Genomic DNA, 15,319 nt, shown 5'->3' on the forward strand with positions numbered 1-15,319 from the left:
CCATAATCAAGCAACGCGATACCGGAAGTTTAGGAAAGACAGACATCAATGTGGTGAATAGTGAGGCGCGTGTACATGAGAATTAGACTTTTGAGAAAATGAGAGACAGATAGGCGATGACGGGACTCACTGATGACAGTGAATTTATTCTCCGAGGGTATGTACCTGGTGTGCCGATCATATGAACTGATACATTTGTTATTTGTTTAGTATATAAGACTGATAAGAATATTTAATATCATGGCGAGATAAACGTAACAGTGACTTCAGTCTTCAGACTTCACATGAACTATAGTTCAAATCTTATAAGCTTGCTTGAGGCTCAAGAACAGCATTTAAAGTTTATTACATTAATTTCAATTTTTTAAATAATTTACCAAGTGTATTTGTCGTCAAAACAAAATTGTTTTTTTTATACATAAATACAAAAATAGTTTTTATTTATATTATATCTTAATAGAAACATTTTTCTTCACACTTTTTAGTTAATTAATATATTCCGAAATATCTTTAAATTTATATTTTATCTCGATAATTTCCATTATTTGATTTTAACAAAATTATTACTCACATTTTTAACAACATACTGCACGTTGAAAATAATTACGGATCTCCCTCTTCGTTTCATCATCACGATCTCAATCAATGCCAGTAATTTTTATTTCTCTTTGGCATGATTCCGAGAGAAAAGAAGCAATTGTATACGTCCGAAGTGCCAACATTCCATCGCGAAATTTGTTAGATGAACATTTGATGAATTGGAACTCTCTTGCGAGACATCAGGGCGTCTTGCTTGCATGATAATAAAATCATTATCGAATGCGATAATGATGATTTGTCGTTATATTGACTGATTAGTGATAGACAACTTGTTCGTTCTATTTCTGTCATGGTAATCTATAGTTCCTCTTTTACGTATTTAACATACAGAGAGCAATATACTCTGTTAAATATCGTGTTTCACTTATATGATATGTAATTTTACATTATAATGATATGCAGAAAAGAACATTATCGTACAAAGTCCACTCATATTAAGTATTTCATAATATGTTCTCTCAAAACAACTTCCCAGAAATTACTTAGATCCAATTACTCTTAAACAAGTGTTTCATTTGCGGTACTTCCGCCATGCGAAATTGGCGAACGCATCGCGAGAAATGTCCCGGCACACGTCATGCCGCTCACGAATGAGATATAAATATCGCCGCGACTCTTTCCCTCTCTCTCCCTCTCTAATTTTCTTAGGAATGAAACACAGTTACTCATCGTGGCAAAAATATGACATCGTATCTTGTACGTTAATAACGATTAATTAATGACGTAATCCGACCCGTCGAAAATGGGATGGAAGAAAATAAAAGTTTCGCGGACTTTTCAAGCAACGGTGCATACTGCAGAAACTGGCAGAAAGAGGATTACAGGAGCGGGCAGGTATTCCCTAGCCGCCGGCCAGTTTTGTGCGGCGATTTATAACGAACGATTTGCAGTGACTTATGGGACAACTCTCGATCGATATGCAAATGAGGGGACCGCGCGGCTTACGCGACCGTTTAGACTTAGATCGCGAATTAATTTATTTGAAAGCGACGAACGGACACCGGGACGGGATGGTCGCGGCGCGTCGATTAAATCGGCTTAAATCGCGCTTGCTTAATTAAGCATAAAATCAGAAATACACTATTGGTTAATTATCGGGCTACTGCATTTGGATTTATAGATCACCCCTTAACTTCATAATTACGGGATATTCGACATCTTATTTCGATAATTTCTGCTTAGTTAAATGAAAAGTAAGATGCAATGTTATCTAGACTACTTTACATTACATTTTATGTCTACATTTATACTCTGTTATACTCTTCGCAAATGATATCCTTTATATTTATATATGTAAATTATAAATACTTTTTGTTTTATTTTTATAGGTATATATCTTGATATTTGGTTGAGACCCGTTGAGACCATAAAAAATATTCAATGTTGCTGCGTCATTTTCTCTCGTATAACACGAAAGACGTTTCGCGCGAGCAGATGTTTGCGACAATTAAAAGTGATTGACGCGAATCTGTTCGGCGAGCGAATGGCAGATTAACCCGGAGCAAAATCGATGTACAAGCCTCAGCGGTCGGGATGTTTCTGTGTAAAAGGTTAATACGCATCTTTCTATATTTAGAAACGTTTTCCTGAGAGAAAAATTTCGAAACCCCCCCGGTGAGCTGGCTTCCTTTGCATTCTCCACGGGATAAAGGAAGTATTACGTTGGCGGATCGTTTGGAGTACAGACGGCTAGCAGTCACGAGACTATTAGCTTGCCTCCGGCACAAGAGTCTTCTGATGCTCTAATAGATATTTTAGTATGGAAATCTATTTAGATAATAAAGTTTACGCGTTGTTTCACAACACAGAAGCCTGTTGTGACAAACAAGCAATTTATATTACAGATATATAGATGCAGGCGCATTCTATGTCGCATCTAAATTTTGCTGTAAGATTCTACTTTAGAGTTACAATATTTTATATAAGCATAACGAAAATTGTGCATATGTATGTTATACAGCAAATGTTATTTATCAGATAAAATGTTTTAATTTACATAAAACATATTTAATATTTGAAAGCTTTCCAAACATTAAATCAAATCTATATAAGTTTCCATAGTTCTCTTTTTACAAAACGTCATTATATTGACCAAATTTAAATAATTTAGTATATTTTAAAAGATAAGTGTGTTATAAATTTTTATCAATAATTTTCGATTATTCGAGATCGTAATTTTATCCTTGTTTTTAGTGGAAAAGCATTGTTTTTGATAGGAAAATATTCGAAATATGAAATCTACAATGGGCGTTCCATCAATTTCGAAGTTTTGCGCCTTAGTGGCCATGCAGGTGTTAAATTTGGAACACGATACTACATCGAGGAATTTCAAGATTTTCCTTTGAGAAGTGCATTTAAAAATTTAAATTATAAAAAAAACAATCTCGTTTATTAAATAACATGTTGTGTGAGGTGGTTTCTCTCTTTAGAAGTAATGTTCAGATTGTTTTACATTTATTACATACAAAATTTTATATCGATACTTTTTTTAAATTAATACATATTAAATTAATATACATATATGCAGAATAAGTACAACTTTGAAGCGTAAAATATTAACTCAGTTTCCTGAAAATGTCAACTTATAGTTACATCCCATACGTTCATATCTTGAATTCTTAATTTAAATTTTTCATCGTTCATAACTTGAAATTATTGATGTTTATGACTAATATCTGACGTCCTCGTTTCTGGCGACGTAAAGTCGCGAGTCCGGCGCAAAACCGTCGAAATACGGCGGGAATGCACTTTTGACGCGGGTGCTTATCGTTTCGCAAATAAACCTCACGACGCGACGCGTTGTGCCGCGATGACAAAGCATCGCGAATGTTTATCGGTTATTTGCACTGGGACGAGTTGCCCCCTCATGTGTAAATAATGTCCTGCGAAATTGAATGCGGCTGCTTTTCTTTATTCGATGTTTTCCTTTTTCGGGATTGGCATTGACCCGCCACCAGTAATAACTGAGTTTTGCATTATTCGTATAAAAAATATGTTTCACGGAGAATATATGTTTCTCTCTCATAAAAATGAATTTAAAATAATAATAAAAATACAGAATAATAAAAAAGGAAAATAATCTGCGAGTTGTTTATAGAGAATATATAGCGTATGTAAGTTATTGTAATGAATTTAAATGTTATATTTTACACACTTATATTAAACGAAACTTATATTGGTACAGGAAACATATGTGAAACAAAGGAATCATTGCTAAAGAAAGTAATATGCATCGTTCGATTGCATTTAAATCCCGTTGACTTGCTTTTTTAACCGCGTGAATTGATTCAATTGGAATATGGATCAAATAGAACGCGGATTGAATGAGTTGAAACGCGACGTATGCGTTTATAACAGAGGTCCAGCCTACGAGAGATTCGCACTTTCGTTTCGGTTTTCTTACGTGCTCCGCGTGGCAGATGAGACAGGACCTTCCTTTTCTCTGCGATCTTGATCTTACACCAGGGCAAGAATTCCTTCGATCAAAACAGCAATGCGCGAAGATGCATTGCTTACGCGTGTTGCCCGCGACTTTGTTTTTTACCTAGTTCTTTGCTCGCTTTTCACTTCTACATTTAACCGTTTTACGTGCGTTTCGAATATACTTAAATATATGATTTAATCATTGCATAGAAAAAGATTTAACATTAACAATTTAATAATTTAATAAGATAAAGCTTCTCGTAACAATATAATCATTAAGATAAGTATAACTTCTCATAATAGGTATTATTTACCTTACAATTAGTATCACATTATTATATTAATATATGCATATGAATATCATAAAAGGAATTTTTGGATTGAAGGAAAATCCGGATACGATTAGGAACTTTAAGATATGTATTGCAAACATTAACTGCGTATGTACGATATAGTAGATAGTGTGTAGATTGAAGTTAAATGTGGTATGGTGCGATAAATCTGGAATATATGTAGGTATATGATCGCTTTGGAAATTGTAATACGAATAAACATCCTGCTCGACGATATTGATTCGGTCTTGGTGCAGTCTCAATTATTTGTAGAAGCCTGTTTATCAATTGGGCGCTACGCAGAAATAGTCAAATTGCACTCGATCTCTTCCAACTCCCACTTGGTTTCAATTATAATAAATCTTTTAAATTATATTAGTCTTAATTATTTATCATTAAAAATGAATTTTTGAAATTACGTAAATAATTATTAAAATGTATTTATCTTTTAGAATATTGATTTTGTTTATGTATTTTCCTATCTTAAACTCCTATCAAAACTCTGAAACTTGTGTAGTTTTTATAAGATTGATAGGATTAAAAACTAGAAAGTTATGTGAAATAACAGTTTTCGATTGAATCTTTGTTAAAGGATCAATTTAAAAATTCTTATAGGTTACAACTTCATTATTTTATTATGCTGCATTACTTTTAATGTCGTTTTATATTTTTTGCAAAGGAGCAAGAATTACTTGTATGAGCAAAAATAAAGATAAGCAGAGGCGCCAGGAATAATTTATATTTGTTATAGCATGTCCACTGTTCACTGAAGGCAAACAACATTCTCGTTGATCCCGCGACCGATTTTCACCGATAAAAATACGTTTTTTGTTATATTAGAAAAATCCAAACGACGGAATGGATAAGCGCCAAACGGCATAATGTCGCCAATAAACACATTTTTCACGTCGACGAGAGAGAAATGATTCTTTTTTTCCTGAATTCCTTCTTTTCGTCGCGACAAATTCACCGGCATTTTGGCGCGAGTTCAACGACTCACGATGTCAGTCTGTCATTGACAGATAACGTGACGTAATGAATATCTAACAAGACTGATATCCGTCGACCTTACCTTATAGTAACGACACATATGAGTAGTAAAAGGTATGCTTTCAACGGATGATAGTGACGCGTGACTGTTCTCGAAGAATAGAGTCACGTACATATATTTAAGAGTCATTCATACGTGCATCTCTGATATAATATATGCCATTTAAGCCTCTTATTGTTAGATCCAATCGTTTTCCTTTTTGTTAAGCATTTCACTCAACTCTAATCATGTGAGATTTATTTAAAAAAACGATAAATATTTTGCCATATACATATAAATATGAAAGAAATTTAAAAGCTACGTACATATAATCAAATAATTTTAATTTTTAATATATGTGGATGTATTCATTAATTCTTTTATATTATTTTTGAAACATTATATTTGGATATATTATGTGAATAGTCGAATAATTCTGGTGAATTTTGTTATCGCATCGAAACCAAGAAGTTAACTCTGTATCGAAAGTCTATTCGGAATGAAAGAAGCTGTTGAACTGGAAGGACGATTGTACCGAATACATCGGTTTCTCGGGTATTAGTGCAGGGTAATACCCGAGAGTGACTTCCGGCATGGCGAAGCGTCCCGTTTGCATTAACGCTGATAATAAATTCGGAGCGGACGTTTTATGCAAGGCCTTGCGCGTGAATTCCAACGAAATTTCATCCATTATACCTGTCAGCCGCGGTCACGCTTATCTACTTAAATGGACATCCATTAAATCGCGATTTTTTTTCAACTTCTTGGATATAAATCGCAATTAAATCTACATTCTTATATTTTTGTTAGACTCACAATGAACTTTGTTATTTATTTAAGTAGTTGTCAGTTAATATCTTCTTAATATCAAGTGAGGGCAAGGATAATTTCAGAATAAATCTCGAAAGTCAAGTTGCAAATCTAGTTATTTATTTTAAATTTTAGTTTCATAATATATTTAGTTTAAAAAGCAGTAGCAAATTATATAAAATGACTATATTAGTAACAAGAAATAAAATAATGTAAAAATAATAAAAAAATAACCTTGGATAATTTTTTCTCGATTATAGTTTTTTTTTCGAAGAAGAACATTATTATAGCAGAAAATAATTTTTGTTAATATAAATATATTACTAAATATTGTGAAATATATGAGGATATTTTACAAAAATATTTCATTATTAAAAAAAAGGAATTTTCTTGAAATTTGTTCGTTACTTGTCCGCTGTTTCATTGAACCGTTATTTTATAACGAAACCGTGGGAGGCGCATGTAGGTAGCAGATCGAGATTTATGCAGCATAATTACAGTTTTGTATTAATTATTTGTTTATTTATTTGCCCGTGAGATAAGCGACCAGCAGGCGATCTGTGAAACTCATTGATTCGGAAAGGACCGCGGCAATCATGCGTTATAACAATTAATCTGATTCGGATGAGCAGGCACATCGCCCATTGATTTGAGTGGGAAACGTGCAATTAGCTCGTGTCAATACCACGAGGCTTTAGAAGTATACATAAAACAGATTTAAAATCAACTGGGACAAGCTTATAATGAAATAATAGAAGAAAATATCTGAAATATAAACGACTTTTGTACACAAATCATTAAGTCAGCATAATCTGCTATCATCTGCTATATCATACATTAAATATACGTTTAAATGCTTTAATTTCAATTCTGAGTTTTGATTTACTATATTAGACTATTACCAATATAATACAAACTTGTATGTTTTTTTTTATGTAAAATTCTTTTGATTAAAATATATAATTAGAGAAAAAAATTATGTAAATAATTGTTTATCATGTTTTTGTGCCAAGTTGCCACCTATTTTAAAATTTTTAATAGAAAATTTGAAGTTTTAAATACAAGAAAAAGAAATTAAAATTTATTATAGCGCATAGTTTACATGAAGATAGAAGTTTATGTGGGGAAAGTTTGTCGGATAAAATTTATATTCCATTATTCCGTTTTGATTTTATGTAGAAAGAGTTATGATACACTGGCGCGACGCCGACTTCCGGTCATTTTGCAGAAATATGCCGGTTTACTATATAGATATCTCCACAGTGCGCTTTTACGATTCAGTAACGATGTCAACGGCGATTCCACTGTAACGCATAACATAATCGTGCAATTAAAAGCCAATATTTTGCTGTTTAACTTCTACAGGATAATTATGTATAAAAAATTAGAGAAGCGGAAAATTGATAAAATTCTAAGTCTCGTTAATATAAACGAGATTATTTTGCTTCACGATCTAGACGTCACGCAACAAGACTATAAATAAGCATATCTTATTTTATCTTTAAAAATATATCACAAAGATGCAATTTCTCAAATTACAAAAATAGTATTACAGAATAGGCATATGTGACGTTATTTCAGAGTCACGTTACATTGCAGAGAATTTGAAAAATAATTATTCATTGTAAACATTTCTCGCATTTATTAAATCTATCTATTTAAAGTAAAGTCTCGAAATATCTTGTGTCGCACGCCGGAATAGAATTGCTCCGAATTCTCGCAAAGTTTTTTTTAACGACCCACAGACTCGCGAGGGAGGAAGACCTCCCTCGGACGTCAGCAGACTTCTTCTCGGACCTGGCGAGAGCCAAGAAAGAATTTCGCGGCCGGCATTGGTCTTGCCACGGCATCACGCAGTGGCCTCCGTCGCTTCCGGTAACGGCGCGACCTGTCTGACTTTTAATGGTAGCGCGGCTCACGAATTCCGGCGAGTCTCATTCATCGGCGATGGTGTATGAATAAATAAATAAGATCGTGGCCGACAGTTATTGGGGGAATGCGCGAACGTTCGCAGTAATTTACGCAGCGGCCCGCATTTTGCGTGCGTAAGTGCGTGATATGTGTCCGTCGCGTGAGCCGCTCGCTCGTAACTCAACCGAGATCGTTAATATCCCATAGGATGAATCTAGCTCGTTAGTCCTCGTGCAAGGCAGCCAAGGACAATTCACGCGAGCCGTAATCTCTCTCGCGCGAGGCAAGATTCGTCCTTCTTTTCACTTTATTTTTGCACGTGTCATCCTTCGCTCGATCGTCTTTTTAGTCCGGCTTGTAATACGATTTGAATTTCAGGGTGAAGGAAGGATGAAGAATGCCCCGCGCTGGCGGAGGAGACGGGGGTAGCGGACCCCAGAGGACAGGTGGGGGTGGCTTCGGAGGATGGCTGGGTGGCGCTGCAAGGGCCATGACGGGTGGAGGCGTCGGTGGCGGGTACGTTGTTCTGGGTGGCACCAGATACGGTTTGCGGATCTCTCAGGTATTGTGCAGTTCATCCATTATTATGCGGCGATAAAATTCAAAATATCAGATTACGAATAATATGAAGAAAATAGAAGTTTTACAAAATTCTTTCTTGATATCATTCAAGACTTATTATCAGATATTTGTACTCCAAAGAATTACAAAAAGAAGTTTTTATTTTAATCGTTTGCAGTCAGCAGTTTACTCATTTTCCAAATGCATTGCCGAAGTAAAATTAAAAATTAATAATTTAGAATGTACTTTATATAAAATATTTTGGTTTTTTATTTAACAATAAGATTTGCAGCAAATTATTTTTTATATTATTCTATAAGAGAGAAAATCTGCATTATTTTAAATTCTACTTAAACCGGCTATTTTCTTTAAACCTCGTCTGGTAACGATCTTCAATCGTGTCGCGAAAATTAAGACGTTGAAGGATCTAAATTTAGAACCAATCATACAAATAGAATTCGCCAGTCACTGACTTGAGCCGATTTTAAAGTGACTCTTCAATTCTCACCTCTGCCACTCTTTCTGACTTTCCGCCTTTCTTTTCATGGTTTGTCCGCGGAATAATAAGCACCGTCGACGTCACAACGACACATACGACCGACGTGTATCTCATGTGACACATTCGCGCCGTCCTCTGTGCCAAATTCTGCCCGAGACCCGTATAAATCGCCGTTATTTATCGCCGTGTAGATCAATGACGCCATTATCAATTCCGAAAATATTATCTTGATGATAAAAAAGACTGGTTGAGATTTAGGAGTAACGCGGCGAAGATTTACGAAATGCGATACGCCCTCAGAAAGAGTACCTACGTAGTAGTACGTTTGCATGTACATTATTTTCTTGTAAGTTTAAAAATACAAGATGCATTTGAGACAGAGCGGGGAACAGTGTCCCTAAGTAAAGGGACATGAGAGAAATGGAAGGAAACGAAAAAGACGCATCGCCCCAGACGGAGAAATAAAGCGAATATGAGGACGTGCTTGTGAAATACAAAGAAATAGCGAATAAGTAACAAAGATATACGAGGCGCCCTGAAGAAGAGCTAGCATAATTCTATTTTCGAAAGAATTTAGCGACGATTTCTCTTTGTAATTTGATTTAAATCTTTTATTTCAATACTTTTAGCTCCAAATTTACATCTGAATAAGGACGTTAAAAAAAATATACATATATATATAAAGTATACGATGTTCAACATTTTATGAACTACTTTAGGAAATGAAATAATAAACGTTGAAGCGTACGTAGTGTACGTACGACTTTCGAAATAAAAAAAATATTGATAGAGTTATTTCTTAAAGAGGAAATATCAGGTAAACTTAGGACGATCAAAGAGATTAAACGACGATGAGAATTGCTTTACGAAGAATCGAAGATTGTGTTTGTTTGTTCCAGGAGAGCCTGCCGTCTGCCAACTCCAGAGAGGAATCGCAGGAGCGCCGGCGGAAGCGGAATTCGCGCGAGGGCGATTCGCGGGAGCGACTGACCGAGAGATCGGTGGCGGAAAAACCGCCGATCGATCTAACGGCCAGCATCGCCGATTGTTGCTGCATCGGTCCACGATCGCGCCTACCGCTCCCACGAATCCCGCCGGCGATCTCCGCCCCTTCGACCGTGTCCTCGACGGCGACAGCAGCATCGTCCGCGTCGTCATCGTCGGCGTCGTCGTCGTCATGTCCTTCGATCGTCGCTGGCGGTTATCCCTCCGGGGGTATCGCCGCCGGCTGCTCGCCGCCTCTTCCTGCTTCTACCGCGAGCGTCGCGGAGACGACGCCGACGCTCGCTAATAATAGTCGCGGCGCGGCTCAAACATCGGTGGGGAACATCGGCAGCACCGGCCAGCAGCAGCAACAGCAGCAGCCGCACCACTACCAGCAGCATTATCCACAAACAGCAGTGGCGGCGGTAACATCGTCGTACTCGCCACCGACGACGACGCCGTGCTCACCCTCAACGTCGCTCGGCTACTTGTCCGGCGTTCCGACGACGACGCAGACCGTCTCCGTGCCGCGGCAGCTCGCGCAGTGGACGAAGCATCAGACGCTCAAGCTGCAGGTACTTGCCTCAGTCGATCGTGCGCCAAGATCGATCGTTTGTTCCTCGCTTGTTTAGTTGGTTCAGTTAGTCATTCCGTTTCTTTGCCGTTCCATTATCCGCGAGTGGATCGTTGTTTCGCGATGGGTCGTTTCGATCGCGCTCGTCCGTAGCCTGCGCAAAGTTCGAGTTTCGCGCGTAGACTCGGTGAGGTGCAAAAGGTGGTCACAAGGGATACAAAGTGGAGTGGCTTAGGTCCGGAAGATTCTGTGTCAGCAGCCCCGAGGTAGGTCTCAAGGTCACCGCTAGGAATTTTATCTCTTCGATGACACCGTGAATTTTGTTGATAACAGATTTGAAATTACCTTAATCTTTGTGGCAGACTCCATTACAAGCAGTTTTCGTCTTAAAAGAAATTCTTTTTCCTCGATTTCCTATGATCAAAGAAGTGAATAACTTTGATTGACCTATATAACTTTTGAAAAAAAAATACCCTACTTTTTTATTAACTACTTATATCTTTTTTAAAGAATTTAATAATGATATTCCTCTTCCAAAATTTTCTATTTAAAAAGATTTCCAAATTCTTAATTGTAGTATGATAAAAAGAATATTTAATACCATTTTATCAACTATAATCCAATTAAACTGCTCTTTTCCATGGACGTATTTTTTTGTTTTCAACTTTACAAAACAGTCAACGCATCCACTTCGCCTTGAAACGCTCGCGGTTTCACCGCGCCAAGGAAATTTATCAGCTTGCAAAGAGGAGTGCCAAAATTCACGTTTGATCTTTCTGCACATTCGAACAACTCGGTTTCTTCTTCTTGCTTTTTAAAATCATGCATTCGTGTGGCCGCCTGATTTTTGGATCATCTCACACGTAGCGTCGCGGTACGTTACCGCTCCGAGAGGGAAGAGATAAAGACGACGACGAAAATAGAATATCGCTTCTTCTTATTCGACTAGACATTTATGTACGCGACACATAAGAGTTTTTGATGACCTAGGCCTGCCACTTTACGCATTCGCCCGCGTGACATACTCTTGCATCGCTATTATCATGCGTCAGTCACTACACAAGTATGATATACACTTGTGTTCATGAGAAATATTTGCAAAGCAAATTTTTTTCTTGCGTTTATATTTATTTTATATATACATATATATGCAGTTTTTTGGGGAATTAGAAAGAAACTCTAACTAAACTAAGAGCCTTACTTTTAAGCTGCAGACTGGTTAGGTAACTATCAATATGCAAATCGTTTATTAACCGATATTTTAATATCAATCGGAGAAAGATAATTTTTATTATTTCTGTCAAACCTTACCTTGATATTAATTTAGAATGATTGGTTTAGGAGTTATTGAAAATAGATAGCAGGGAGAATGAGAAATAAATAATTTTTTTTTATCGACTTGGCTTTACGTGTTTATCGGAGCTATTGCAAGCCGTGAGATTTATTTGTTCTCCCCTGACCGACTGCAGGAACCAGCAGTGATAGCGGTGGACCGATTGCACAGGTTTCGTTGGAGCGGGGGCGGAGGAGGAAGTGGCAAGAAGTCCTCTTCCGGCCCCCGCAGCGAGAAGGCCGAGCGCCTTCGCGAGCTCACCGAGAAACTCAAGGGACCAGCACCGGTTCCGCCACCCAGAAGACCGTCGCGAGTGCAGGCTTTCTCCCCTCCTCCGAGCGGATACCAGCCGTCGTCTCAAAATTATCCACAGGTGAGGAATTCCAACGTCATAGTGACGAGAGACGTCTTCTGCTACGCACGAACGAGTGATATTTTACACAACTGGACTTTTTTTATACTTTCGAACGTTCGCTATTGCCAAGAAAAAGAATATTTATTATTAGCGTTTGAACATTATTACGAAATCAGGCATATGCAGAAATTATTTAATAATTTGTATTACTTGTAATGTGGTTTTTTAGTATTGCAAACAAAGGAGGTATTCTTCCATTGTATTTGTAGAAAATGTCTGTGTTGCTAGAAATAATTGCATTATATTAAGACAGAATCTTTATCTTTCTTCAATTTGTGACACTCAATAGCATTAAGAAGAAAGATATAAATTAATATTAAATATTTCAAATATTTATTTTTTATTTTAAGAGAAAATAAAAATAGATATCGGGATATATTTCGTAGGACATAGTCAATACTTCTCATTAACGAATCTCAATGTCCATTTTGCCGCTTATATCCGAGAAGAGTTTTGCTGAATTTCATGATTCGCGAGACTCCTTTGTCATGATTTCGCTGAACTAAATGCATGCCAAGGCGCATAAAGATGATCGCTCTCTCATAATCTACACAAATTGTCATTTAGCTCGTCATAATTTTTGTACATTAAATTTCTGTTATTCTGCTGCCTCCAATAAATTTCTTGCTATAACGTCAATAGTAATATTATTACCTCGTAACAGGAATTAATACACATGACGTCAAGTTATGCAAATTTCAATAACATTTGACCTACGATAATACTTTAATAATCGCGCATGAATTATTTCCGGATTTAGTGTCTATATGACATAAATCTAATTAAAGTCCGCCCACAAATAAAGTGGGTGTATTTCCAATTTGAATGAAATCACGCATTTTTGCTAGACTTAATTCGACGCAATATAAAGCCAAATTAATCTAATTTTTTGCGTGTTTTTCTCAGACGGGCTTGAATCCAAATTGTGGCCGTTGTGAGGGTCGCTCATCTCATCGCAGCTATACATATAGCGAGGGCAGCCAGCATGGTAATAGCAATCAGGAATTTCAACAACATCAGCAACAGCATCAGCAGCAAGAAAATCCGAAGACGATGGTCCGTAGTGAAAGTGTCAGTGAAGAGTGTCTCAGTGATCGCTCGGGAAACAACATATACCGGAAGTCCTGCCACGACTCGAGGAAGACCTCGAGATCAGGCAGACCCGAGAGAAACAGTGATGACGTCAGTGACCTCAGGAGCAAACCGAATGCCAATGCGGAGGCGGCGAAACACTTGAGACAGTACAGTGATTCCGTGGTGGACAGTGCTACGAGTGTGGACGATTTGTGCGATAACCTGAACGCTTCCGTTGGCGGTAACGAGGGGGAGGCCCGGGATGCCATCACCACGCTGGAGCCGCGTGGGCTGCTCGCCTTTCACAGATCCGGCGCGCCCTATAGGAGTGCCTCCTTCAGCCAGGTGGACTTTAATCAAGGTAAGCTTCCGTGTGCCGGCTGAGCTCATTAGGGGCGTCTTGCAAGCTAGGTTTAATTAAACCAATTACAGCAAGACTGATGCAGATTGTGTCTACCGTAAGATTTACTTTATCGTCGTCATGCAGAAGGAAAATCGAGGACGTGCGATCAAGTAGAGTTTCTTTAGCTATATAGCTCGGTCGAATCTTTGAAAAGAAAAATGTTGCTTTTAAATAGCTTTTTAATTCGATAGCGATCACAATGCGGCCAATGCTATTTTCATCCATAGAGTCCTTCTCTTAATCCACGATCCACACGTGTCTTCACAAGATACTTTTGGAAACACGGAACTGAAGTAACGCCACAGTGACAGCCTTGTATTAGGTTTCAACCCTGAACTACATACCACAGTAGTTTCGGTTGCATAATGAAAGACTAGAAATAAGAAAAGCGCTAAGTGCGACTGTTCGAATTTCTAATGATAGTAATAAAACATCTGGCATCCTTGACCCGTATTATCTTTTTAGATCACCACAAGATTTCAATTGCTTCGCACATTCATATCTTTGATAAGAATTTTATGCGCTCCTAACAGCATTAAATCTTACTGAAATAAAAAAAAAGAAAAGATAATATTTACGTAAATTTATTAATACAATAATTTGATTGTAACACTTTATAAAGACATATAAAAAAACGATTCTATTACTAAGAAAAGTGTTAAGTTTATTCTATAATTAAATACATATTATTAAAAGATATAAATATATTAATATAAATATATCATTAAAAGATTTATTAAAATAACAATAACAATTTAAAGTTCAAGTAACAAAATATATGAACGATATATCTTTATGATGACATTGAAAGCGTGAAAACGCGTCGCGACTCATTGGCAAGCCGGAAACACTTCACGCTTCCGCGGCAACAAATCTTTCGAGACACCTTTTACGCACGAAAGGCGGGCTGCGAGGACGGATAACCAGGTGCTTTTGAAATATCGTCGCCAGAACTTTTCTGCGCTTGCCCAAATCTCTTTCCGCGAGCGGACGTAGAAGCCAAGTCTATTTATCTGACTGTTCTGTTTATGTTGTATAGAGCTTGTGTGAATATTTTATCGGATAATTGTATACAGTATGCTTTGATATTTGCATTTTTGTGATTAACATTATTTAATTCGAAATTAATAATTTATTATCTCAAGTGTTACAATAGAAAAAAATGACTACCCAGTAAAATATATTCAAATTTATATAATACAATTTAATTATTCTTTAACAAAAATCGAGAAAAATTTGTTTCATTTCTTACGGTTTGATCCTGCATAAAGTTGAATTTATAAGTTTCGTAATTTCATCTCCTCTGAGGATACTCACGTAAATGATTATATTTATGCTCATATTCATATATGTATGTGATAATGTGAAAA

The 15,319-nt window shown here is 36.9% G+C and overlaps 1 protein-coding gene across 4 annotated transcripts in view; it reads left to right on the forward strand.

The window, feature by feature from the left end:
- LOC139817905 (rho guanine nucleotide exchange factor 17) overlaps window positions 1-15,319 on the forward strand; it is a 55,391-nt gene that overhangs the window by 4,551 nt on the left and 35,521 nt on the right. For all 4 annotated transcript variants that reach the window (XR_011733335.1, XR_011733337.1, XM_071786185.1 and 1 more), the window contains exons 2-5: window positions 8,485-8,668; window positions 10,066-10,725; window positions 12,194-12,430; window positions 13,379-13,907. Coding sequence is in view for 2 of the 4 variants with exons in the window: in XM_071786185.1 (XP_071642286.1) it covers window positions 8,504-8,668; window positions 10,066-10,725; window positions 12,194-12,430; window positions 13,379-13,907 (1,591 nt within the window). In the remaining 2 variants the exon portion in view is untranslated. The remainder of the gene's footprint in view (window positions 1-8,484; window positions 8,669-10,065; window positions 10,726-12,193; window positions 12,431-13,378; window positions 13,908-15,319) is intronic.

This window comes from Temnothorax longispinosus, chromosome 1 (genome assembly GCF_030848805.1).
Source record: "Temnothorax longispinosus isolate EJ_2023e chromosome 1, Tlon_JGU_v1, whole genome shotgun sequence".
In the NCBI taxonomy this organism is placed as follows: Eukaryota; Metazoa; Arthropoda; class Insecta; order Hymenoptera; family Formicidae; genus Temnothorax; species Temnothorax longispinosus.